This window comes from Prosopis cineraria, unplaced genomic scaffold, assembly GCF_029017545.1.
Source record: "Prosopis cineraria cultivar Desert tree isolate PC_DT_omini unplaced genomic scaffold, ASM2901754v1 PC3, whole genome shotgun sequence".
Lineage (NCBI taxonomy): Eukaryota > Viridiplantae > Streptophyta > Magnoliopsida > Fabales > Fabaceae > Prosopis > Prosopis cineraria.
Window position 1 is genome coordinate 33,597,622 of NW_026555334.1, and position 21,362 is coordinate 33,618,983.

Genomic DNA, 21,362 nt, shown 5'->3' on the forward strand with positions numbered 1-21,362 from the left:
AAATTACAGCACTAATGCTATTAAATTCATGCAATGCGCCACGACGCATGACGCATCACGCCACGACACATGGCATAAAGAAGACAAGCCATGAAACACGTGTTATTTTCTATACAAATTTGTTTTGAGTTTTAAAACTCATTATTTTGGGTCCCAATTGATTTTCAAGCTTTTGCTTTACTTTCAAAACTCTGATTCAAAATTATTAAATAATGTTTGAGATTCGACATGTTGAATTTGAGATTCTTTTCAAAAAGGATTAGAGAAATTTCCTTTTCATGAAATTTTATAATTTGATAATCCTTTGAAGGTTAAACCCTAGATTGTCATGATTTGGAATTAAACGTGGTTTAGTAGGGGAGACCTTACAGTTTGGTCTCTTGGTCTTTATAATAATCAAGAGTATATACATCATCATTAACCCTCAATCTTATTACTTAAATCATGTCACACTATCCTGTGAAAGCATAAATTAATATTAATATTCCACATTATAAAGCAAGCTTTTATATTCATTTCTTTTTCTCCACATACAGCTATGACATTTAAATTCTTTACATGTGTCATAATTAATTTTATCACAGATCATAGGATCTCAACAAGACTACATATACATCACAAAACAACAATTTCAAGGTCTAGTGATATATATATATATATATATATATTCATTTGTTTCACAAACATGAACAATTAACTAACACACAAATGCATAAAATAAATTTTTTCACTTACCTTAACCTTTGAGAGGTCAAAAGTTACCCTTCACATCAATACTTTCAAAAGTTTTCAAAGCTTGAATGGTGTCAAATAACAATTAATATATAATTAATCAAATCATAATATGTCAATAATATTATTAATACAATATTCACTTATATTCCAACACTTAAATATATTTTTTTTCAAGACCTTAGTCTTAGCCTTTTGAATTCTAAAATCTAACTTCATATATTTGAATTTATCCACTTGTTTCAATAGCTTCTTTCACAATAGTTTATTGAAGTTCAAATAATTTTCTAATATCAAAATTTTTCTTTTTATTTCATAAATTCACACTTTAAAATATTCAAAAATTGTAAACCTGGCCTTACAGTTAGAATCATCATTTTATAACCTTAATAATATGTTTCTGCTCCCAAAAACTCTCTAGTTATTAATAAATTTGCTTATAATTTCATATTTATAAAAAATCTAATTATAGGAGTCTAGGGTTTAGCTTAAAAGCTTCAAATTCAAATTCTATCAATAAAATAGTATTTTCGAATATTTATTATACTTTCAACAACATTAACAATCATATTTATTCATCATAAATTCATCTCCTTTTTAAGTTTTAGATTTTCTATAACTATAAAATCAGAAGTTCAAGAAAAAAATTAATTAAAAAAATATTTAAAAACTTATATAATTTTAAAATACTTAAAATTTCATCTCAATTATACTATTATGGAGCCTTGAATCAAATTTTCCTCCTGTTGCACGCACACTTTGTTTTGTTTTTTAATCTCTCTGCCAGACGCCGAAATGAATGAAAGAATGAAGAAGAGAAGTGTGTGAGACGGTGAAGTTTTAATTTAATCGTGGGTTCCACACTCTCTTTCTTTCATTTCATTTTTTTACATATACACAAAACACACGCCTCCCAATGGATTTCCAATCCGTCCCCCATCTCCTGTTTCTTTCTTTTTTTAATTATACCCTTCTATTTTTTTAGCAGCAGGAATAATAATAATTATTATTTTTATTTTTATTTTTTAAAAAATTATAACTAAATATTTTATTTTAAATTAAATTTAGTAATAATTTCTTAACTAAATCATTTATCTTTAAATATTTCTTCAAAATTACTTTTTTATCCTTGATTAGTTTAATTAATTTTGAGTTAAATTTTGAGATGTTACAAATAACAAGTCCCATTCGAGAAAAAACAAGTCTATGTTCCCATTTTAATAATAATTCATTTTATATTGATCATTGTTTATGAATAAATTTCTTCAATGGTCATTGGATGTAATTCCCTAAAAAAAATGACAAATATGTTTCAAGTGCTATTTCCCACCAACTATTTCAATTGAATTAGAATTAGTATACTACCATCGTTGCCTCTATATATAGGGTGTTATCTAGAAGCTTATTTTGTCTCTAAATATAAGGATGTCATGATATTTTATATTAATTAGAAATTTTGCTCTTGTACTTAAAAAAGGAAAAAGATATTAATTATATACTTTACCTACTACCATCATGATATTAATCAAAATTATTAAGGACAAACTTAAAAAAAAATTGTAATTTAATGTGATTTCAACTAGGGCTGCACAAAAAGACTGGACGGGACTGGACTTTAACCTAACCCGGAGTCTGATCCTTTCATGAAAAGGACTGGGTTAGGTAACCCGTAGTCCGGTCTGGTCCTGTGAAAACCCGAAGATTAACAAGACTGGATTTGGTCCATAGGATTGGGAGACTGGTCCTGTTAGTCCAATACTCACTTAGCCTTTTTTTTCTTTTTTTTTTCTCTATGATGACCAATAATCTATTTCAACTTAACAAACTCAATTAAGATAATAAAAACACTTATAATCATAATAAATTCATAATAATTTCTAACACCAAGAAAAATAATATTTTAGTTACAGTCCAAACTCCAAATGATTTAAATACATAACTTCAATAGAAAATCAAGGAAAGACCGAAAATAGACTAGAGGAAAAAAATTAGCAAGAACAGAAGTAATAAAAATCAGCCCACAGACATGTTCCTTTAAAGTTCGAACAGATCAAGATCAGAGTGCAAAGTGCAAGGCAGGGGCTAGGGCTTTGGTGCACTGAAGAAATTGAGAATGAGAGCAAAATTAAGTGAGTGGCTGAGACGCTAAGTACTGTTGAGTAACAGTGTTGAGGTTTTTTTTATCAGAGTGTAAAGTACAAGGCAAGATTAAGACTTTTTTTCTAAGGCTTATTAATTAATAATTTATAAATTAATTTTAATTATATTAAAATAATTATATAGGACCAAACCAGACTACTTAGTCCAAATGCTTGGTTTCTAGTCTGGTCTTACCCGAAAAATCAATCCTGTCTTTTTGGTCTTTTTGGTCCTATAGGACCAGCATTTTACAGGACTGGACAGGATCGGATTTTCATAGGTCGGACTGGATCGAACGAGACTTTTGCACAGCCCTAATTTCAACTAAAGTAAAAGAGTGAAAGTGCCCTAAAACTTTTTCCACTTTGCATTTTTTGTGGCATATGGATTGCCATGTGAACCAGTATCACTGAATCTAGAAATTTTACTTTGACCTTATTTTCTTCCCCTCTATGAACCATTCCATAGGACCTCATTCTTTTTCATCTTCTTCCTTCTCCTTCTATAATCTCCAAGAGCCTATGACTAGAAGTCTACCTTCAAATCTCACTTCTTGCATCCACCTTCAAAATCTTTACTTGCAGTACTGGAGATCTTTATTGCTGTAACTCATGCATTAGAGAACTCAGGTGATTTTGGGTCTCGAGTTTTCGTGGGTCTTATTTTAGGTTTGAGAGAAGAGATCAGGAAATGGCTTCTTCACTCTAGTTCATTACGTCTTTTTAAGCCTTGCCTTGTTACTGTATTGGTCGGAGATATTAATTCTTCCCATTATAAGAAGTTGGTTTTGACTTTGTATGATGCCCTGAACTCAAGTGACTCTAACACGGTGGTCAAGATTATGGCCCTCAATCTTGAGTGGTGGGAAAGTGGTGTGTGTTTAGAGTGAGCAATTCAAAGCTCCATTGAATCAAGGGAGTGAAGGTTGCTCTATTGCTGATTTAAAGCCTAGTATGGTGCCAGATGGGTTAAAAAGTGATACAGAGAATTATAAGGTGGAGAACACAGCATCATCGCCCTTGTCTAATGAATAATGGGCTAGTTCTTCTTCTGTAAATGAAACTTAGGACATAATATGTGATGAAAATTTTGGAATTTGTAGAGATGTTGTCAATAATAAGAAGCATTATGATTCTAAGGATGAGTCCACCAAAGGAGTCTTTACTAGTAATGGCAGCAATAGCGCGGTATTCTATTTCCTATATTCATGAACTATTTTGAAAAATGAATCCATCTGTAATGAGAGAGAGCTCGAATGAATCTGTTTAATCATTTGTTCAAATTGAGTATTGTTAATCAATTTTAGGGTCTATAAATTCATTTAAGTTGAAATGAAAATCTAGTTTTGCCTTTTGTTTTATCAAACCAGGATGAGATTTGAAGTTCATGAGAAAGTGATTGAGAAAAGTTAAAAGAGAAGCAATAACTTTAACTTTGTTTTCTTTGAATCTAGGGTGATGCGATTAGAATGCTAGATTAATGGCATTAAACGTGTTCTATCATGAATCTGTGTGTTGCACATGGTGCTCAGCTAATAGCTGGATGTTTCTAGAATGTCATTGGGCTAATGGATTAGATGGCTTAAGCCCAAATCAACTTGAACCCCTTTTGTATTCCATACTCATATAAGATATATCAGCTATTCCAAAATGGAATAGCAATTCTTAGTAAGTGCCACTTGTCCTCCTTATAAAATCCCAATTTTTATCCAGGATTTACATTAATTAATTAAGAGATTTAATTAGTTAATTAGGGTAATTAGGAATTAATTATAGAGTTTGGGATGGTTATTTAGGCCTATTGAACCCTATAAGAGGCTTAAAAAGGGTATTGGGTCATTTTGGGCCTAAATTATTAGACTTTAATGATGCTGCTCATTTTGGCCATCCACCGGTGGACACTTCAAATTTTTAAATTTCAGAGACATGATCAGATTTGTAAAAACAACAAAAGAGACATGAGACTAAGTGAAAAAGAAGCTAAACATCTATTAGGGTTTTGCGTAAGAGATGTTTTGAAGTGATCTGGGGCTTCTAAATCGTTGGATAAGCTTCATTTATTCTCCTCTTACCTTCTTAAGCATCTCTTCTTCAATTTTATTGTGGGGATGAGCTATCCGAATTTATTATTAAGTTATAGCCATTCCTATAACTTTAATAAAGTCTATGGATGTTATCAAATGTTTCTACATTAGGTTTTAGTTGTTGGTAGCTTTAAATGCCATTAGCGAAGGGTTTTAACCTTAAAGTTAAGTAAGCTAAATTAAGCTAATGAGAATACTTAACGATGATTATTATGCTTAATGAAAGTTAAATAAACTAATGAAAATGAGTCTTGAGGCTAGTTATAGTTAATCATCCTTAATAAGGGTATTAAGCTTTAATTATAATTAAAATTTAATTGATGACGATTAGTCATTAATGCTATTTTATGGCACTTATGTGTAAAACATAGTGTCTTGGAGCTCATATCAGTAGGAAGTGCTCTTAAAAATCTAAAGTTACACTTTTGGGATGGTAAACTTAAGAGTCAAAATAACTAGAAATTTAATTATTGTATATTACTATGTCTACAATTGTAACTATGCAATACAATTATTGGTTTGAGATGAGTAGTATAGTATAGACTTTTTGGTGAATTTGTTGACTTTAAGTTAATGTCAAATGATAAACATGCCTAGTTATGATGAATTGTTTAATGACCATGTTGATATAAATACTTTGAAATATTAAAATGTGAATGGTGGGCTTGGATTGGTTATGAATAGATTATGTTGTTATCATGAGATGGTGTAAATTTTGTTGTGGTATAAGTTGTGATATACATGCAAGTTTGGGTAATTATGTGAATGCTGAATTATTAAGATATACATAAGTATACATTTACTTATGTTGAATGAACTTGTATGATCATGAAGGGTGGAAATTCACCCTAGAATAGTAGAAGTTTAAAATAGTAAATCTACATAATGTGGCCTTCATTGAGTTTATGTGCAGTCATAGTATAATTTTCATTACTAATGTGTTTAGTATTGCTAACCACTTATGGGTATGGGATAGGCTGGACATAATGCTCAAGATTATTAATTTTGGATTGAACGGTGTGAGTGGAGCACATATGACACCTGAAATTACAATAAGGAAAACTCATAGTCCGAGAGTAGAGGTGGGAGCCTTTGGCTGAGTAACCCCTCACAATTGGAGAGTGAGGCTAGTCTAGTGACACGAATTATACCTATACAAGTTATTAGCCCATAGTTTTAATCAAAAGATATAAATTGATTGCATTGATCATGAGGCATACAACCTTGTGATTTATTATGGTTAATATGTGGTTTGATTTATGTAATATAAAATGCCAATTTGATTGTAACTATCACACTTTAATATGATTTAATTAGATTTCTTAGTTAATGAGATTATTTAATCTTACTCCTGTTACTTAATATTTTCTAGGAAACAAGAAAGCTAAGGGCAAAGGGGCAGCCTCAGAGGCCAAGTGTTAGAGACTCTATTGTAAAATTTCTAGTACTTGATTTTGTGTAATGATAGATTATATTTTGCTTAGAACCATATTTCATTTGCATGAGAGCCTTGTTTGTGAGACTTGAGCATTTTATTTGTGGCCTTGCATTTTTTAAAAGAGGCCTAACATGCAAATGTGTGATATAATTAATGTTTCTAATTTGGCATATAGATTATGATCATAGCATGTTTATGCACTAGAAGTTTATGTTTGGCTATGGTAAAGTTATTGGCTTTCGGGGAGGCATTTGGTGGGTGTCTTTAGGTTAATGCTTACTGGCATTAAGTGTTTTAGGATCCTCGTTTGGTGTTGGTACGATTTGTAGTTGGTGCAATTAGATATAATTTTAATATATGTAGATAGGCACTTAAATCACTTTAATCGAAAGTCAACGTGATTAATTAAGTACGTTTAAAGTCTAAATTTTGCATGCTATAAACCTGCATTGTAAATGTTCGTATGTCGTGGCAGAATATGTTAGTTGTGGCGGATTGATTGCAGTGGGTTAGCCATGGCGAATAAGGCTTTTACTCACGATAAAATGATTACTGTACCATATGTCGTGGTCAATACTGAATGAGTTATGGCGGAAGTTTAATTGGCTACTACAGATCGTGCTACATGAGGTTGGCCATGGCAAAAGATTCTTTGGCCGTGGCAAACGAGTGCTTTAATAATTGATTTGACTTTCTTTGACCTATTTCTTAATGCTAAATTTTGATCATGTCACTTCCACAACCTTCCTACTTTGGTTTTAACTGTTGTCAAGAATTAATTCATTCAAATGCACTTTTAAATAATTTTGAGATCCCAATCTTCTAATTCATTTTTGAGGGATCGATATAATTACTTATAGCCACTGTTGATTTTTAATTGTAAGGGTTGGTTGGTTAGTGAGGTTTAGAGTCGGATGATAATGGAAGTCATTACACTCTCAATGGTCAAACTTTCATTTTAACAATTAACGTCCACCAGATTTAATAGTAAGGCAAAATTGCACTTGTTTTGGAAAGTTTCTAGGCAACATTTCTAAAAAAATGTTTAGGATATCAGGCGTCTTTAGAGGAGAATTTTGGAGCATTTTTGCCCTTTTAACTAAATAGCATACTTTTATTTTTGAGGGCTCGAGATAATTACTTATAGCCACTGTTGATCATTAATTGTAAGGGTTGATTGGTTAGTGAGGTTTAAAGTCGGATAATAATGGAAGTCATTACACTGTCAATGGTCAAACTTTCATTTTAACAGTCAATGTCCACCAAATTTAATAGTAAGGCAAAATTGCACTTGTTTTGGAAAGTTCCTAGGTAACATTTCTAAAAAAATATTTAGGATACTAGGTGTTTTTAGAGAAAAATTTTGAGGCATTTTTGCCCTTTGCCCTTTTAACTAAATAGCATACTTTTATTTTTGAGGGCTTGAGATAATTACTTATAGCCACTATTGATCGTTAATTGTAAAGGTTGATTGGTTAGTGAAGTTTAGAGTCGGATAATAATGGAAGTCATTACACTGTCAATGGTCAAACTTTCATTTTAACAGTCAACGTCCACCAAATTTAATAGTAAGGCAAAATTGCACTTGTTTTGAAAAGTTCCTAGGCAACATTTCTAAAAAAATATTTAGGATACTAGGTGTTTTTAGAGAAAAATTTTGAGGCATTTTTGCCCTTTGTCCTTTTAACTAAATAACATATTTTTATTAATATATGAGATTCAGTTAAAAAATACCTTATATTTAAAGACGAGAGGAGTATTGTAACATCCTGAAATTTTAAGACTCGAATTTATAAAGATAAAATAAAATAAAATATTTATAATTAAATTAAAATTTAGAATAATTTGATAGAGGTCCAGAGTTTGAATTTTACTAAGCAAAAGTTTAGTTTTATTTGATTTTTAACAATGGAAAAAATTACCAAAGTTGACCCGGGCTTTTGTGCAATAATAAAAAATGTTGGGCCATTTCTTGTAATTTTTCCCAAACTTTTAGATCAGCTTTTATAAGAGGAAAACCAGACCAGAAACGCAGAAAAGAAAACAAGGAAAGAAAGGAAACACGTGAGAGAGAGAGAGAGAGAGAGAGAGGAAGAAGGAAGGAGAAAGAGAGGGAGTTAGGCTCGGATCTAGGAGTCTTTGTGACCGTTGCGAGCTCGGCTACACAATAGGTAAACTCCCTACTTCAATCCTCTTCTCTTTCTCTTGATTTTCTTCAATTTTTGGAAGAGGAGATTTTTGGATTTTGATTCCAAAGGCTTTATTCTTGTAAGCTTTTGTTTCTTTGGATCCTAGGGAGCATGTTTTGAGTTTCTATATAGTGATCTAATATTTTGAGTGGATAATTGGATGAAAAGAGGTGTTTTGGACACAAAATAAATCCTGAGAAATTGGGTTTTTACTCTTCAATGGTTTAAGCTTATTGATTTAGTTATAATTTTGCTATTTGAGCCCAATAAGATTTAAATTAAGGTTTGGTTTTCATTATAAGGGCTAATGGTGAAAGTTGGTGGCACTAAGTAAAGGTTTTTAATTGATTAAAAAATTATATAAATTGAAAATTAGCCTAGTGATGGCTAATAAATGGTTTTGGTAGTTAAGTGATACTATGTGAATGGTTAATTTAATATATGGACCATTAGGGTGGATTATGACTCATTGACCTAAGTTGTGTGGTATGAGTTATAGTCTTCATTAATGCTATTTGTCATGATAAGTGATGTGGATCACTTATATGTTGTAGAAAATTGTTGGTGGAACTTATTGAGAAGTAAGGAACAAGCCGAGCCCTATTTTGTACAAGGGAACCCTTTTAGTACCAAAGGGTTGAGATAACAGGGGAATTTATATTTTTTATTACTTTGTTTTAGCTATTTTTGAATAAATATTACTAGTTATCATGCATTACATGTTTTAAAAGATTAAATGTGCTTTATAAGGGGTTATGTGGTACTACTTTGATTATAGTGCAAATATGTTTTTTAATTGTTTAATAACAATGTTTTTATGAAAATGAGATTTATAAATATTATACTACTTTAGAGTATTGAATGGTTAATACTCAGGAAAGGTAGACAAGAGTAAAAGGCATGATCTCGGTGGGAGTTCACCAATGAGAAGGTGTGGATTTTTGATATTCTATGGCACACTGTCAGTACTCAGTGTTGTCTTACGTATTGTGGGCTCAGTGCACTAAAGTGGTTAGTGTATTGAGTGTTCGACACCTCTCAGTGGGGGAGGGAATCCAACATATGAAGTGTGAGGTTGAGTGCCTAGGCCCAGGTAGCCCTCACATGGAAAGTAAGTTGGGCTAGCTCTGGGAGGGAGTTAGCTTTAACTGCTTAGGATTTACGTCGAAGGGGCATAGGAGGTTCGGTGGATTAGATCATGCCTTAGATTATGTTTTGTGCCTGTGGAGGTACAAGTAGATATAAGGTTTACCTGTGAGTTAAAGAGTGTCAGGGTGCATTCTGTTGGTCATGAAAGGCCATACCGGCCTAGGTCATGCATTCATGCATTTTAAATGGCTAAATTATATACTATGTTGAATTTATTATTCGTTTATTTAATTATGGCTTACTTTGTAATAATCAATGTAGATTTCACTGTTACTGAGACTGTGGTTGTCTCACCCCTTTCTTTTCAATATTCTAGGTCCAGGCGAAGGATCCAGTGGTGGACGGGGAAAGGAGCAAAGCTAGGGGTTTGCTTGTGATTTGTAAAGAACTGCAACCCCTTTCTTTTGAGCAAATATATTGTAATGTATTTAAGATTAAGGTGCCAGTAGGATATGATTATGTATGTGTGTGTGAATATGTGTGGATTGTGTGCTTGTGTATAAATTTTTGTCTGTTTGCAGACTTGTGGCTAGGAAACTTGGTTATGGTGTGTGGTTTTGATGGATTTACTTAGTAGACCAAGTTTCTATTACAAGCAGATCTTTATTTTGATATATATGTGATTTTATAAGCAAATGCAAAGTGGTTGCATTGCAAATGGTGTGCTATGGGCAAACATACAGCTTGGATAGAGAGAGTGGGTGTGTGGGCCCCACAAGGAGCTCTGAGCCAAGTGAAAATTTTTAGCATATGTATTTATATAAATACATGGTATTTGGATTGATTTGTGACCACTCTTGTATGATTTGTGCATTTTGGGGGTTTAGGGTCCATTTTGGGAAATGGCACCCGGGTGGTCAAATTTTGATGTATGAGGTTTTTCCATCATTTGAATGTTCTTTCAGGTGTTTTTAGTCTTATTTGACGTGTCCAAAGTGTTCCCACAAGTTTGTGACCATTAGGATGAGATTTGGACAATTTTGAAAATGGTTTTTACCAAAAAGCTGCACTTTTGCATCCGGGTATCCAAATTTTAATCCGACCGTTGGATTTCTCTAAAATTTGGGTCACAAGTAAAACCTTTTACAAGCTTCGTGTGGGCTTTGGAATCACGTCGATCGGATATCGGACGAAAAAATGACGCACTTCATAATTTGATCTGGAGGTGTTGTCATGACAGCATTAAATTGCTGTCATGACAGCTACAGTATTGATGTTATAACCTGCATAAAATTTAATCCATTCGTTGGATCTTTTCAAAATTTAGTATGCTAATAGTATTCTTTAAAAGTGACATGTGGGCTTTGGAATCACTACGATCGGAGATCAGATGATGAAATGGTGCACTCCGGAATTTGGTCCGGAAGTGCTTTAGCTGTCATGACAGCAAAAATAACTATTTTTTTAACATGTCTAATTTTCAATCTAATCGTTGGATTTTTTTGAAATTTGGTACACTTATAGTACCCTTTGAATGTGACGTGTGAGTTTTAAAATCACTTCGATCGGAGGTCGAATGACGAAACGATACCTCTCAGAAGTTGGCCTAGGAGGGCTGTCATGACAGCAATTTAATGCTGTCATGATAGCATCTTTTTATTTCACTTTCGTCTAGCTTGCTTCCGCGTGCTATAGGTAGAACCTATAAATTTTTTTAAAGCTTTAAATGGTTTGTTTCCTAAGTTAGTTTTAGGATTAATTCCTTAACCACACTTAGTTTATTTGAATTATGTGATTTTTGGATAACACTCAGGGTAAGTGTTACAAGTATTTTACAAGAGACATTCACATTAGGATTACAAACTTTTTATTTTCATAAATTTTCAATCAAAAGCAATATTATTTCACTATAAAAATATCAATATTATCATCAGTAATTCTATATTATACATCTATACAATTAATGCAAGCGATTTACAAATTACAGACGATTTTTTACTGGGCCTTAAATTTAAAAGTTATAACATCTCTTTTATCATACAATTATTTTTACTCTTATCTTTACCTTCTACTTTTTGTCATTTGAATTTTAAATTTCTAACTCAATTTTGATCAAATTAACGACAAATTTTTAGAAGGTTATTATTTATCCTTTATGTTTTAGGGGAATGAAGGGAAAAAAGAAGTTTATAAAAATTAAAATTAAAATTAATTTCATTTATGGAGAAAAAAGAATGAAGGGATGAAATCAACGGCTAAAATATTTTAATTGCACCTTGTGAAATCATGTAGGGACTGCAGATAATTGAGGTCTGGTTCTTTCTACAACGTATATCTGGCGGTAAAAATTGTCAGCAGAACGCATGCGGTTAGGCTCCTCGGTGCTTCACTCACTGTCTCCCTAAGTTCCTGTTAACACCGAAATGTTTCTCACTTACGAATTCTGACCCATAATGTTCAAGTGAATTCCATTTCATTCTGCCATTACGATTACTGCTTTGGCTTTTGCAGCCGAAGATGGCTGCCGCCGCCGCCCTTTTCATCTCCGTCATTAGCACTGCCGCCGCCACTACCTTCCCTGTCATTGGCGTTGGCTCCTTTCTCACCCATCACGCCTGTTTTGGTCCACTAGCCTCCAACAAATCCTTCCTCTCTATCCCCTCCTCTGTCAAGAAATCCCTCTCTCTTTCCCATTCTCGTCCTCACATTCCCTCTCTCATTTCCTCCCTCCTTTCTTTCACTTTCTCTTTCCCGGTCAATGTCCAGCTCGTCAGTGATTTCCCGTCCGATGCTGATTCCCTCCTATTCTCCTATCTCTTGGCTTCCCAACCGTCCCGCCATCTCCATGTTATCTCCCCTTCTCTGCTCCATAACCACCGTCTCGTTATCACATGGGCTCCATCTGGGCGTATCTCATTCTCCCTCTCTAGCTTCTATTCTATCTAATACAATCAACTTTGAAGTAGTCAAAAGGTTAACGAACCCCAGACTTCCTCTTCTATTTATCTCCTATACTTCTGTTGATCAGATCATTAAGCATGAATTTGAAAAGGAAAAGCCCGTTGAAGAAGTGTATCTATACCTGATGAATTTAGGTGCCTAGGTAAGGCCATATTCTTATAGCTACGAGTCAATTGATTCTTCTCCTGCTTTTCCCTGGTGCCTGGGGAGTTTTTTCACTGGAACATAGGGGTATGTCTGGATTGATTTGAATGCAGGACTTGTAAGTTACGGGCCGGCTTATATAGGGGATGGGGTTTTGCCTAGGGGCGAGGTTCATCCTTTGGGGGCACTCCATGGTCGACCAAGTCCGGGAAGGCATTTCTTGTGGATTTGGCCTCATTGATTTGGAGTGCCAACCAAGTTTTTCTTGTGCCTTCTTTGAGAATTCCTGTTCCTTATGAAAATCAATTGGTCGTTCAGTTCATACATCGTTATGGATTTAGAGGGAAGGAGTCCAGTGGTTTTGACTGGGGATTAATTGAGAAGTTCAAGGGTGAGGTTGATGATAACGAGCTCTTGTTGCGTGGCCAGTGGTTGAGTTTTAGGGCTTATGAAGTTAAATACTCTGACTGCCCAATATGGTCGTTTGCTATTTTGAGGTCTCTTAATTCACATACTTCCAAGTTTTTGTTTCATAACTCTACTATTATTGTAAGTGTTTGGATTCTAAGCGTTTGTATCAGATATTATCTAAATATGCTCATGAGTTCAGGAAAGCAGCAAGAGGGTAACCTGAAGAGGATTTTGGTTGGACTACTTCTGTGTTTGTTTTTGACTTGGATTATAACACGATTGTGTTCCTCGATCGATATCACCAGTCTGTTGCTTTCAAGGATATGGTTATTGCAGTTGGGATAAAGAACCCTAAGACTGTTTGTAGTTATAGCTACAATGGCCATCCTGTATTCTTAAAAACAAGGGAACTTGAAAGACCACTTGTTGGGCCGATTCTTCAGAGCATGTGGAGAGTTTCACTAGCACATTTGCATTGGAGTCCTATACACGATAATACTCTAGTGGACTATACATGGTGAAGTAAAACGAGAAGGGGGAAAGGAGAAAATAAGTGAAAAGAGATGGAAAGATAGTATAGAAGAGAGTTAAGGAGAAAGGAGAAACTCAGAGAAAAGAGACAATTCAACCCAGTTCATTCAAAATTAATTTGAATACAATTGAGAAAACCTAAGACTATTTACAGGGTTCTGGAAATATTAAAAATAATAATAAATCAAATCTTAGCCTAATCCTTAAAGATAACAAGGATAATCTAGACATATATATCTAGATATCCCATTTATTGAAAATAAAAAAAATCTAAAATGGTCATAAGAAAGATATTAATGAGAAAATCTAATTAAACCCTAGATAATCTAATGGATATTCTTGACGTGTGTTGTATGTGTTGTGTGTGAATTCTACAAGCAGGAGGAGATAGTGGCATGCGAGGGCATGTTAGGTCACGGTCAACATTGATAACTTTGAGGTTTAGGCAAATTTGAGGAGTTGAAGGTAACTGTAAGCGTGGTGGTGCAGTGACTAACGTCTGGAGAGGTGTAAATAGATTATGGCTATGATGTTGGAGGGTGGAGTTTCTTTATGCCCTAATTGATTTTGGGATTTCAATAAATCTCAAACAAGGAAAAGTAACACAGGAAAAGGAAGTGAGAACTAGGCCCTAGTACCAAATTGATATAAAATGGGAAGGGGGAAAGAAGAAAAGAAGAGAAAAAAGATAGAAATATAGTAAAGAAGAGAGAATTAGGGAGAAAGGAGAAACTGAGAGAAATGAGACAATTCAATATTCAACTCAATTTATTCAAAACTAATTTGAATATAATTGAAAAACCTAAGACTATTATAGAACCCTAGAAATATTAAAAATAATAAATTAAATCTTAACCTAATCCTAACAAGTAACAAAGATAATCTAGATATTCTATTTATTGAAAATAAAGTAGATCTAAAATGATCATAAGAAAGATGCTAATAAAAAAATCTAATTAAATCCTAAATAATCTAATGGATATTTAATGTCCTTATTCAAACAATCCTAATAAAATAATCTTAAATATATAAAATAAAACTAATTAAATCTCATCCATGTTCCATTACGTGGAGTATAGGCAAGACTCCATTTGGGCCATTTTCCCACATGCATCTGTGTCTTTCGTGCAGAAAGATGCAGCCTGGAGAAATGTTTTGTTGACGTCCTTGAATTACAGCATATCAAGTGCTGTAGATGTTCTTCATTCCATGGAAACATATGGAGGAGATGGAGATCTACTCAAACAAATGGAGCATCTCGAGTTCATTCAGAGATGGAACTTTTCAAATACAAGCTGGACAAAGTGGTGTCTGCACTGTCACGTTTGGATTTTCAAATGGGATTTTTTTTTTCCTTACTTAAGGTCTTCTGATCATGATTTGGCTGCCATCCATTCTATTGTCCATCGTGCCTCCCAAGAAATAGAAGCATCCCTTGCGTGCTTCAGAGGTCCTCCATTTCCATGGGGTTCGGTCTCATTATCTGTTGGGGTTTTGTTTGTTCTTTTTTGAGTGTATGCGAGAAGGGATAAACTTAATAGAAATAAAAGGAAGCAAATTTGATGCTCTCCAGAGTTCAGAGGAAATCACGTTTTATGATTTTAAGGAAAAGCAACAAATGTATCGTTTATACAAGAGGTATGCTGATGGACTTGGTACTTAGATTGCTTGCATTTAACGTCAGTTCAACTGGTCATTTTGTAGCTTTGTTCATTTACCATGCAATCAGTTTACTTCTACATTTTGTCTCTTCTTTTCTGTAATTCAATATCAGTTGATCATTTACAAATAAAAATTGGCAACATAGATAGGTTGGAAGAAGTGAAAATCATTGGAGGATTTCATTGTTTAAACTTCAAATGTTCTGTCACTGGTCATTTTTGCAGAATCCAAAAAAAAAAAAAAAGCTTTAACAAAAGGAAAGTTTAGCTTGCTCTATATCATTAATAGGAAATTAAATTTCATTTTCAGATTATAAATAGTAATTGAATTTTGGTTTGCAAGCACACTATAGATTAAGGGTCCAGTTTAGTGAGGAATGCTTGCAAGTGCATAATGTTTCACCCTTGGTGAATGCAATATGTAATTTGGAAGTCTTTTACTGCTCATTCTTCTTTCAATTTGCCAGGGGTCGAGGTTATGGCTTTCATCTGATGTCCACCTCACCCTTCCCCACCCTGTTGTATTAAATGTAATGTAAAATGGCTTAACTGTAATGATGGCGTGCAAGACAAGCAACACTATGGACTATATCTGTTTCTAAAGCTGCGACTAATTCGTTAAAATTGTGAGGTGCTGATAAATTACTGCATGAAATATTAAAGGATTTTATTGTGATTCAAATTAATTGAATCCGGCCTCTTTGCAGGGGCAGCAGCTTCTTTTTCTTGGACTTAAAAATTAGTTATCCTCCTTGGAAACAGTGAATCCTGATTAGAGGACTAGTTTTCTGAAACTAGGTAAAGTTTGTTACTATTTGAAAGGTGATCTTGTTGCAGACAGTGAGCCCCCTCCCCGTGCTTGATTTGTTTTCTGGAGAACATATAACGCTTTTTTCATTCTACAAAAATGTGGATTGATTAGTCGTTGCTCTTGTAAATAACACCCATATTATATTTTACTGGTCCCAATATGTCAAACATGAGTTAGCTTTAAAAAAGATTATGAATGGACTAAGATGAGTAGGTCTTTGTGGTTAAACCAGATGGTGTTTCGCTGAAGAAAAAGATATGTTAACTATGGCTTCCATATATATTAATCTCCCTCTGCAAAGAGGCATGTCGATCATACAACAGTATGCAGCATGCATCATTATTTACTAGTCCAAAACTGAAAGCTTGTTTGTCTCTGCAAAAATGGAGGAATTGGTAAGCCAGAACTTCACAAATACTGGTAACCCACAAGTCCCCACCAGTGAGACTGGATTCTCTAGGATATAAATGCATCCTAGCAATACGTTGCTCTTTAGAAATAACTAGCTTCTCTATTTAGAAAATGGAGTGGAGGCCTCTTGCATCTAGTTAAAACTTCTACGCTTCTCAGTTCATATGATGGAGTGGAGCTCTCTTGCAAAATCATAGTTGTTAGGATCAGCGGCAAACGGGATATCACCAATACTATCATAGAATATTCTACTCAACTCATCATCACCAGCTATATGTGGTTGTTGATCCATCACGTCTTCCCCATCAATTTCATCTCCAAATAGATTCAAATTCTTTTCCACTAATTCCCTGAAAATTGAAGAACGGAGAAGAAGGCCAAGAGCAGTGGGTGAAGATGACTTATTGCTTGAGATAAAAGCGGGTTTGTTCTCAAAGACCTCTTGCTTTTGTGAAGACTTCAGGAAATCTGTGTTGAAAAAATTGTTGTCAAGGGACAATGTTTTGGACTCCTCTATTGAAGTATTGTTAGATGGAGATGCCATTGTCTGAAACTCTGGTACGATCTGCGATGCTAGCATTGCTTCCGGGATATTTCCTCTTGCAGGTCTTAACAGTGTGATGTAGTTGCTCAAGTCAAAGTTGGTTACAGCATGAATCCCTCTGTACTCAATGGCTGCAATGTCGTAGGCACGGGCAGCTTCCTCCTGGGTGCCTGATCGGAAGCATGCATAGCTTTGATGAGCTCAAGAAGTTTGTGCATGAGATACAGATAAGCTGTTCTTGACTTATTGTTTTGGTCTAATCTTGTAGTCCTCTGATGGGTGTTAGAGATAGAACTTACAGTATGTGCCAAGGTAGAGATATTTGTTTCCAAAAACCCGCCCTATCCTTGCTTCCCATCTACCATTGTGGTGGTGCCTGCAACAATTTCGCTTTGTAATTGTCAATCATTTCCAATAATGACGGTTCAGAAGTCATCACATATTCATCAGGTTATCACCTTGCAACACCCCTATACTTTGACACGCCTCTTGAAAAGCCACTACTCTTTCTGTCAAAGGAAAAACAGTTAGAATTATATAGGTGTGCTTACCTTGGTAGTGCTCTTCAAACCTATCTTATGATTTCTGGGTTACTTTTTGTAAGCACTAAATACTATTAACAATGACAACCCTCCGGATACTTTTCCTGGATAGTGGGGGAGATACCCTGTGCCATTAGGAGTTAGGACATAAGACTAGGGTAAGAAATCCTACCTTCTTAAAGTAGCCAAATACTCCTCTTTTGTCATAGTCTGCATTATCACTATCTCTTTCATGTAATTGATATCTGTTGGAAGTATGAGGAGCATGAGATGATCAGTATCCAAGCAAGGATAAAGATCATTCCTTCCATTGGTGATAAATCATGACTAATACCATACCGGAAAATTGGTGAAAGTTGACGTTCCCCAGTATTTCAGTGCAGCTAAATCATATGCTCGGGCCGCAGATTCTTCTTCATCATAAGCTCCTGCAAAATTGGAATTTAATTAATCATCTCATGAATGCTAGAGGAGGGATTAAACCATTCTTGACTCCATAGCGAGGGTTGTTATGCACTCACCAAGGTAGACTGCTATTTCCAATCCACGTTCCCACCGAATGAAATAAACGAAACACAGGTATGTTAGAAATGAAGAAGAAATGAATGAGGAAAAGTATGCAATAACCCTAAGTTTCCTGTCATTTTGATAAAACATTAAAAATTGAAGAACTATACCTTGCTTCCCTTTCTTCTTCTGTGTTACATTCCAAGAGAGCTTGTCCCACAAGTGAGCCTCGTACCGACCAGTCCATCTGTGCCTGTTTTATACGCAGTTTGAGATGGATTAGTAAATCAAGCAGAACAATTGAAGACGTTGGAACTTAATGGTTGTTTGAAGCTATAAATAGGGCAAGATATTCCTTATCACCTGCTGACACCTCGAAATCTTGAACTTCTCTTCACAGTATGGGTGGTAGAATTTTGATCAACTTGCTGTTGCTTCTGACCTGGATTATCATCACAGTTAGGTGCGGCCACTCCAGGTTCTCTTCTTCGTCTCTTGAAACTGCGAGTTCCTTGGAAGTCACCTCTTTCCATGCACATCATACTTCTTCCCATGCTTTCTTCATTATTTATCATCATTTCCATTTTTTGTATCATAACGTCCTTTTGCAGGTCTCTTAGGTACACTCTTTTCCTTCTGCAATGGCTCGCCTTATTGAGAGATGTTTGTAAGGTATGGGTTCTTTTTATAGTGTTCACTTCTTTTGGCTCTATCATGTTTTTGTTTTTATTGTTATACACATGGCTGGAGTTATCACAAGGGGGACGATAATAACGGGGAAACTTGTCTTCACATTTAGGTTGTCCTATTTACCAGCCTAACATCCGAACAATTTGAATTTGCTTCACTTTGTTGGCTGTGATCTTAAATAATTACGGTTTTTCATATATATAATAATTAAGAGAGGTCTCATTACAGCTGTCCCAAGCCAGCCTTGAAAATGATAGCGATAAAATAACACTAATTTATACTACTAGTATTCACTGGCAATTGTACAGATCGACACCAAATGTAAAAGAAGTCAAGATAATAATCTTCAAGATGTGTCGCAAAGCAAAGAAAGTTAATCAATGCTGTATTGTTTCTTTAGGCAATGATCACTTTAATGGTAATAATATACTAGTTGAGAAAGCAGATTTAAGCCTTCATCATTTTCATTAATTATCAGTCATAATCTATGGACTAAACTTGTGGTCGAAAGGTAGGAGGATAATGAGCAATAACTGTAGCCATGTTGATACTTGACAAGTCAGAATGGCTCCCCTTAATGGAATTTGGATTAAGTGACTATATTTAATATAAGTATTGAGTGTATGTAGCATTTGAATTTTGAAATCTAGATCAATGATTTTGAATTCATATTTCACTTAAATTAATGAATAAATAAATTTATATAAACGGTTGATCTGAATTTTAATGATTTAAATATTACAGTCAGTGCATAGTCATTAAATTCGAATCCCCTCCCTCAATGAGAGTTGAATTTTGCTGTCTGGTTGTTGTGAGCTTAACCAATTAATGCGAATGTTTCTTAGCAACCTTCTCATAGTGAGCAAAAATAGTGACCAAAACTATGATATGATTATTATTATTATTAAATGCCGGGAAGAAATTCTGAGAATGATTTGTTAAGGTTGATCCGTGCCGACAAACTTTATGTAATGATACAGGACTCGTTGGACTTGCAGGAAATCAGAAATTATTCCAAACGCTTGCTTAATTAGGAGGTAAGCGTAATTTTGACAAGGACAGGCGACAAAATATTTTATATGTATAATTATATCCTTTTGCAGATTGGTGTTTTGTTGGATTCATCTCCTGCTGTATGCCGCTATTTGTTTTCTCTTGAAACTGAATTGAATGGGTTATATTCTATTACTCTGACTTGCCACTTACAATTTGCTTCCCCAAATTGTGCACGTATTGACGTGGCTCTCGATGAAAAATGGTGCATATAAAATCATTCCACTCGACTTATATCACTTAACAGCTGAAAGGCTTGGCATTCTATTTTTGTTGTGAACCTGAGAGAATTAACAGAGCTTCAAGGACGATGAAGACCTTCAGGGATTGAACAGGGGTAAAAACGAAAATGATACAACCCGAGTCTGCATTATCCTAAATATATAAACCTGGTTTCGAACTCAGTGGTAGGCCCAATACAAACTAGGACAGCCCCTTATCTTTAGATGAACTATTTCCGCGCACGTCTCGAGTCTGGGATCAGATCAAGTCGTTAATTTAAGTTCACAAGGAACCATATTCTCTGTCCTTCTCAGACAAAAATATGATGTTAGAATTTGAATCAGTGGCGTGCTACAACTGCTTCCACAAGCCAGATTCAATGGATTAGATTATTCATTCTTTGCGCCCAAACAAGCGAGTGGAAGATAGTTTGATTTGCACGACAATACTAATCCATCATTCTGACTACCCTTAAAATTATGAGGAGGATAAAATTAAAAAAACACGTGTAACTACAAAATTTTCATGGTCGAAAATATATAATATCTATATAATATAAAAAAAATTAAAACTTGGGAGGCTTCTCCCCTAGGTAGTCTAGTTTATTTGAGCTTGTGAAGTATAGGCCCCCTTGAAAAATGCCATCCCATCAAGACACAACACAGACTTTTAAAAAGATTAATACATTGATAGATATTGCACAGAACTCTTTTTGTTTTTTTGTTTTTGAAAGGTTCTTCACAAAATTCTCACTCCACAGCGACCATTATCCAATATCACGAGGACATCAAATGCAAATGTGATGCAAAGCTATGTGGAAACATTAAGATATATGCTAAGTGATCAAAATCGCAGAAGAGAATTCTCTTAGTCAGATCCCATGGATCGAGTCAAGGACGAACCATGCAAAATTCAAATGGATAAATGGGTGCTTGTGATCAAAAGCAAAATGACACGTACAAAAGATTTTATTTTTTTAATTACAAGGCCAGATGGTTCCTGCGAGGAGGCCTGAATCATTGTGCACCTGGTTTTTTCTTCTGTTTATTCATATAAGTTTGCTTGATTTTAGTAATTATACTTATCGGAAGATTAACTTGCTAGCATACCAAATATATATAACCTTTCTGAGAAATTAACTTCATAAAAAATCCATGTATAATTTGCTTGTTTGGTACCTTAATTTATCTTCCGAAAAGTTGAA

At 34.4% G+C, this 21,362-nt stretch overlaps 1 protein-coding gene and 1 pseudogene across 1 annotated transcript; one reads left to right on the forward strand and one right to left on the reverse strand.

The window, feature by feature from the left end:
- Window positions 1-11,957: 11,957 nt before the first annotated feature.
- LOC129304920 (uncharacterized) lies at window positions 11,958-16,411 on the forward strand (annotated as a pseudogene).
- Window positions 16,412-16,447: 36 nt separating this feature from the next.
- On the reverse strand, window positions 16,448-18,343 carry LOC129305528 (AP2-like ethylene-responsive transcription factor At1g16060). The gene is made up of 6 exons (XM_054945532.1): window positions 18,208-18,343; window positions 18,048-18,114; window positions 17,859-17,990; window positions 17,603-17,653; window positions 17,444-17,520; window positions 16,448-17,314 (listed from the first exon to the last, which is right to left on the reverse strand). The coding sequence occupies exons 1-6, from the start codon at window positions 18,341-18,343 to the stop codon at window positions 16,761-16,763; spliced, it is 1,017 nt and encodes a 338-aa protein (XP_054801507.1). The 3' UTR covers window positions 16,448-16,760.
- Between the last annotated feature and the right edge of the window lie 3,019 nt (window positions 18,344-21,362).

What these genes read in the sequence shown, in the direction of transcription:
- LOC129305528 (XM_054945532.1), bottom strand. Translation starts at nt 18,343, where the DNA reads ATGTTTTATCAAAATGACAGGAAACTTAGGGTTATTGCATACTTTTCC. An exon ending in GGAAATAGCAGTCTACCTTG is followed by an intron (nt 18,115 to 18,207) that starts GTGAGTGCATAA and finishes CCAATTTTGCAG; the next exon opens with GAGCTTATGATGAAGAAGAA. An exon ending in TATTTGGCTACTTTAAGAAG is followed by an intron (nt 17,654 to 17,858) that starts GTAGGATTTCTT and finishes TTCCTTTGACAG; the next exon opens with AAAGAGTAGTGGCTTTTCAA.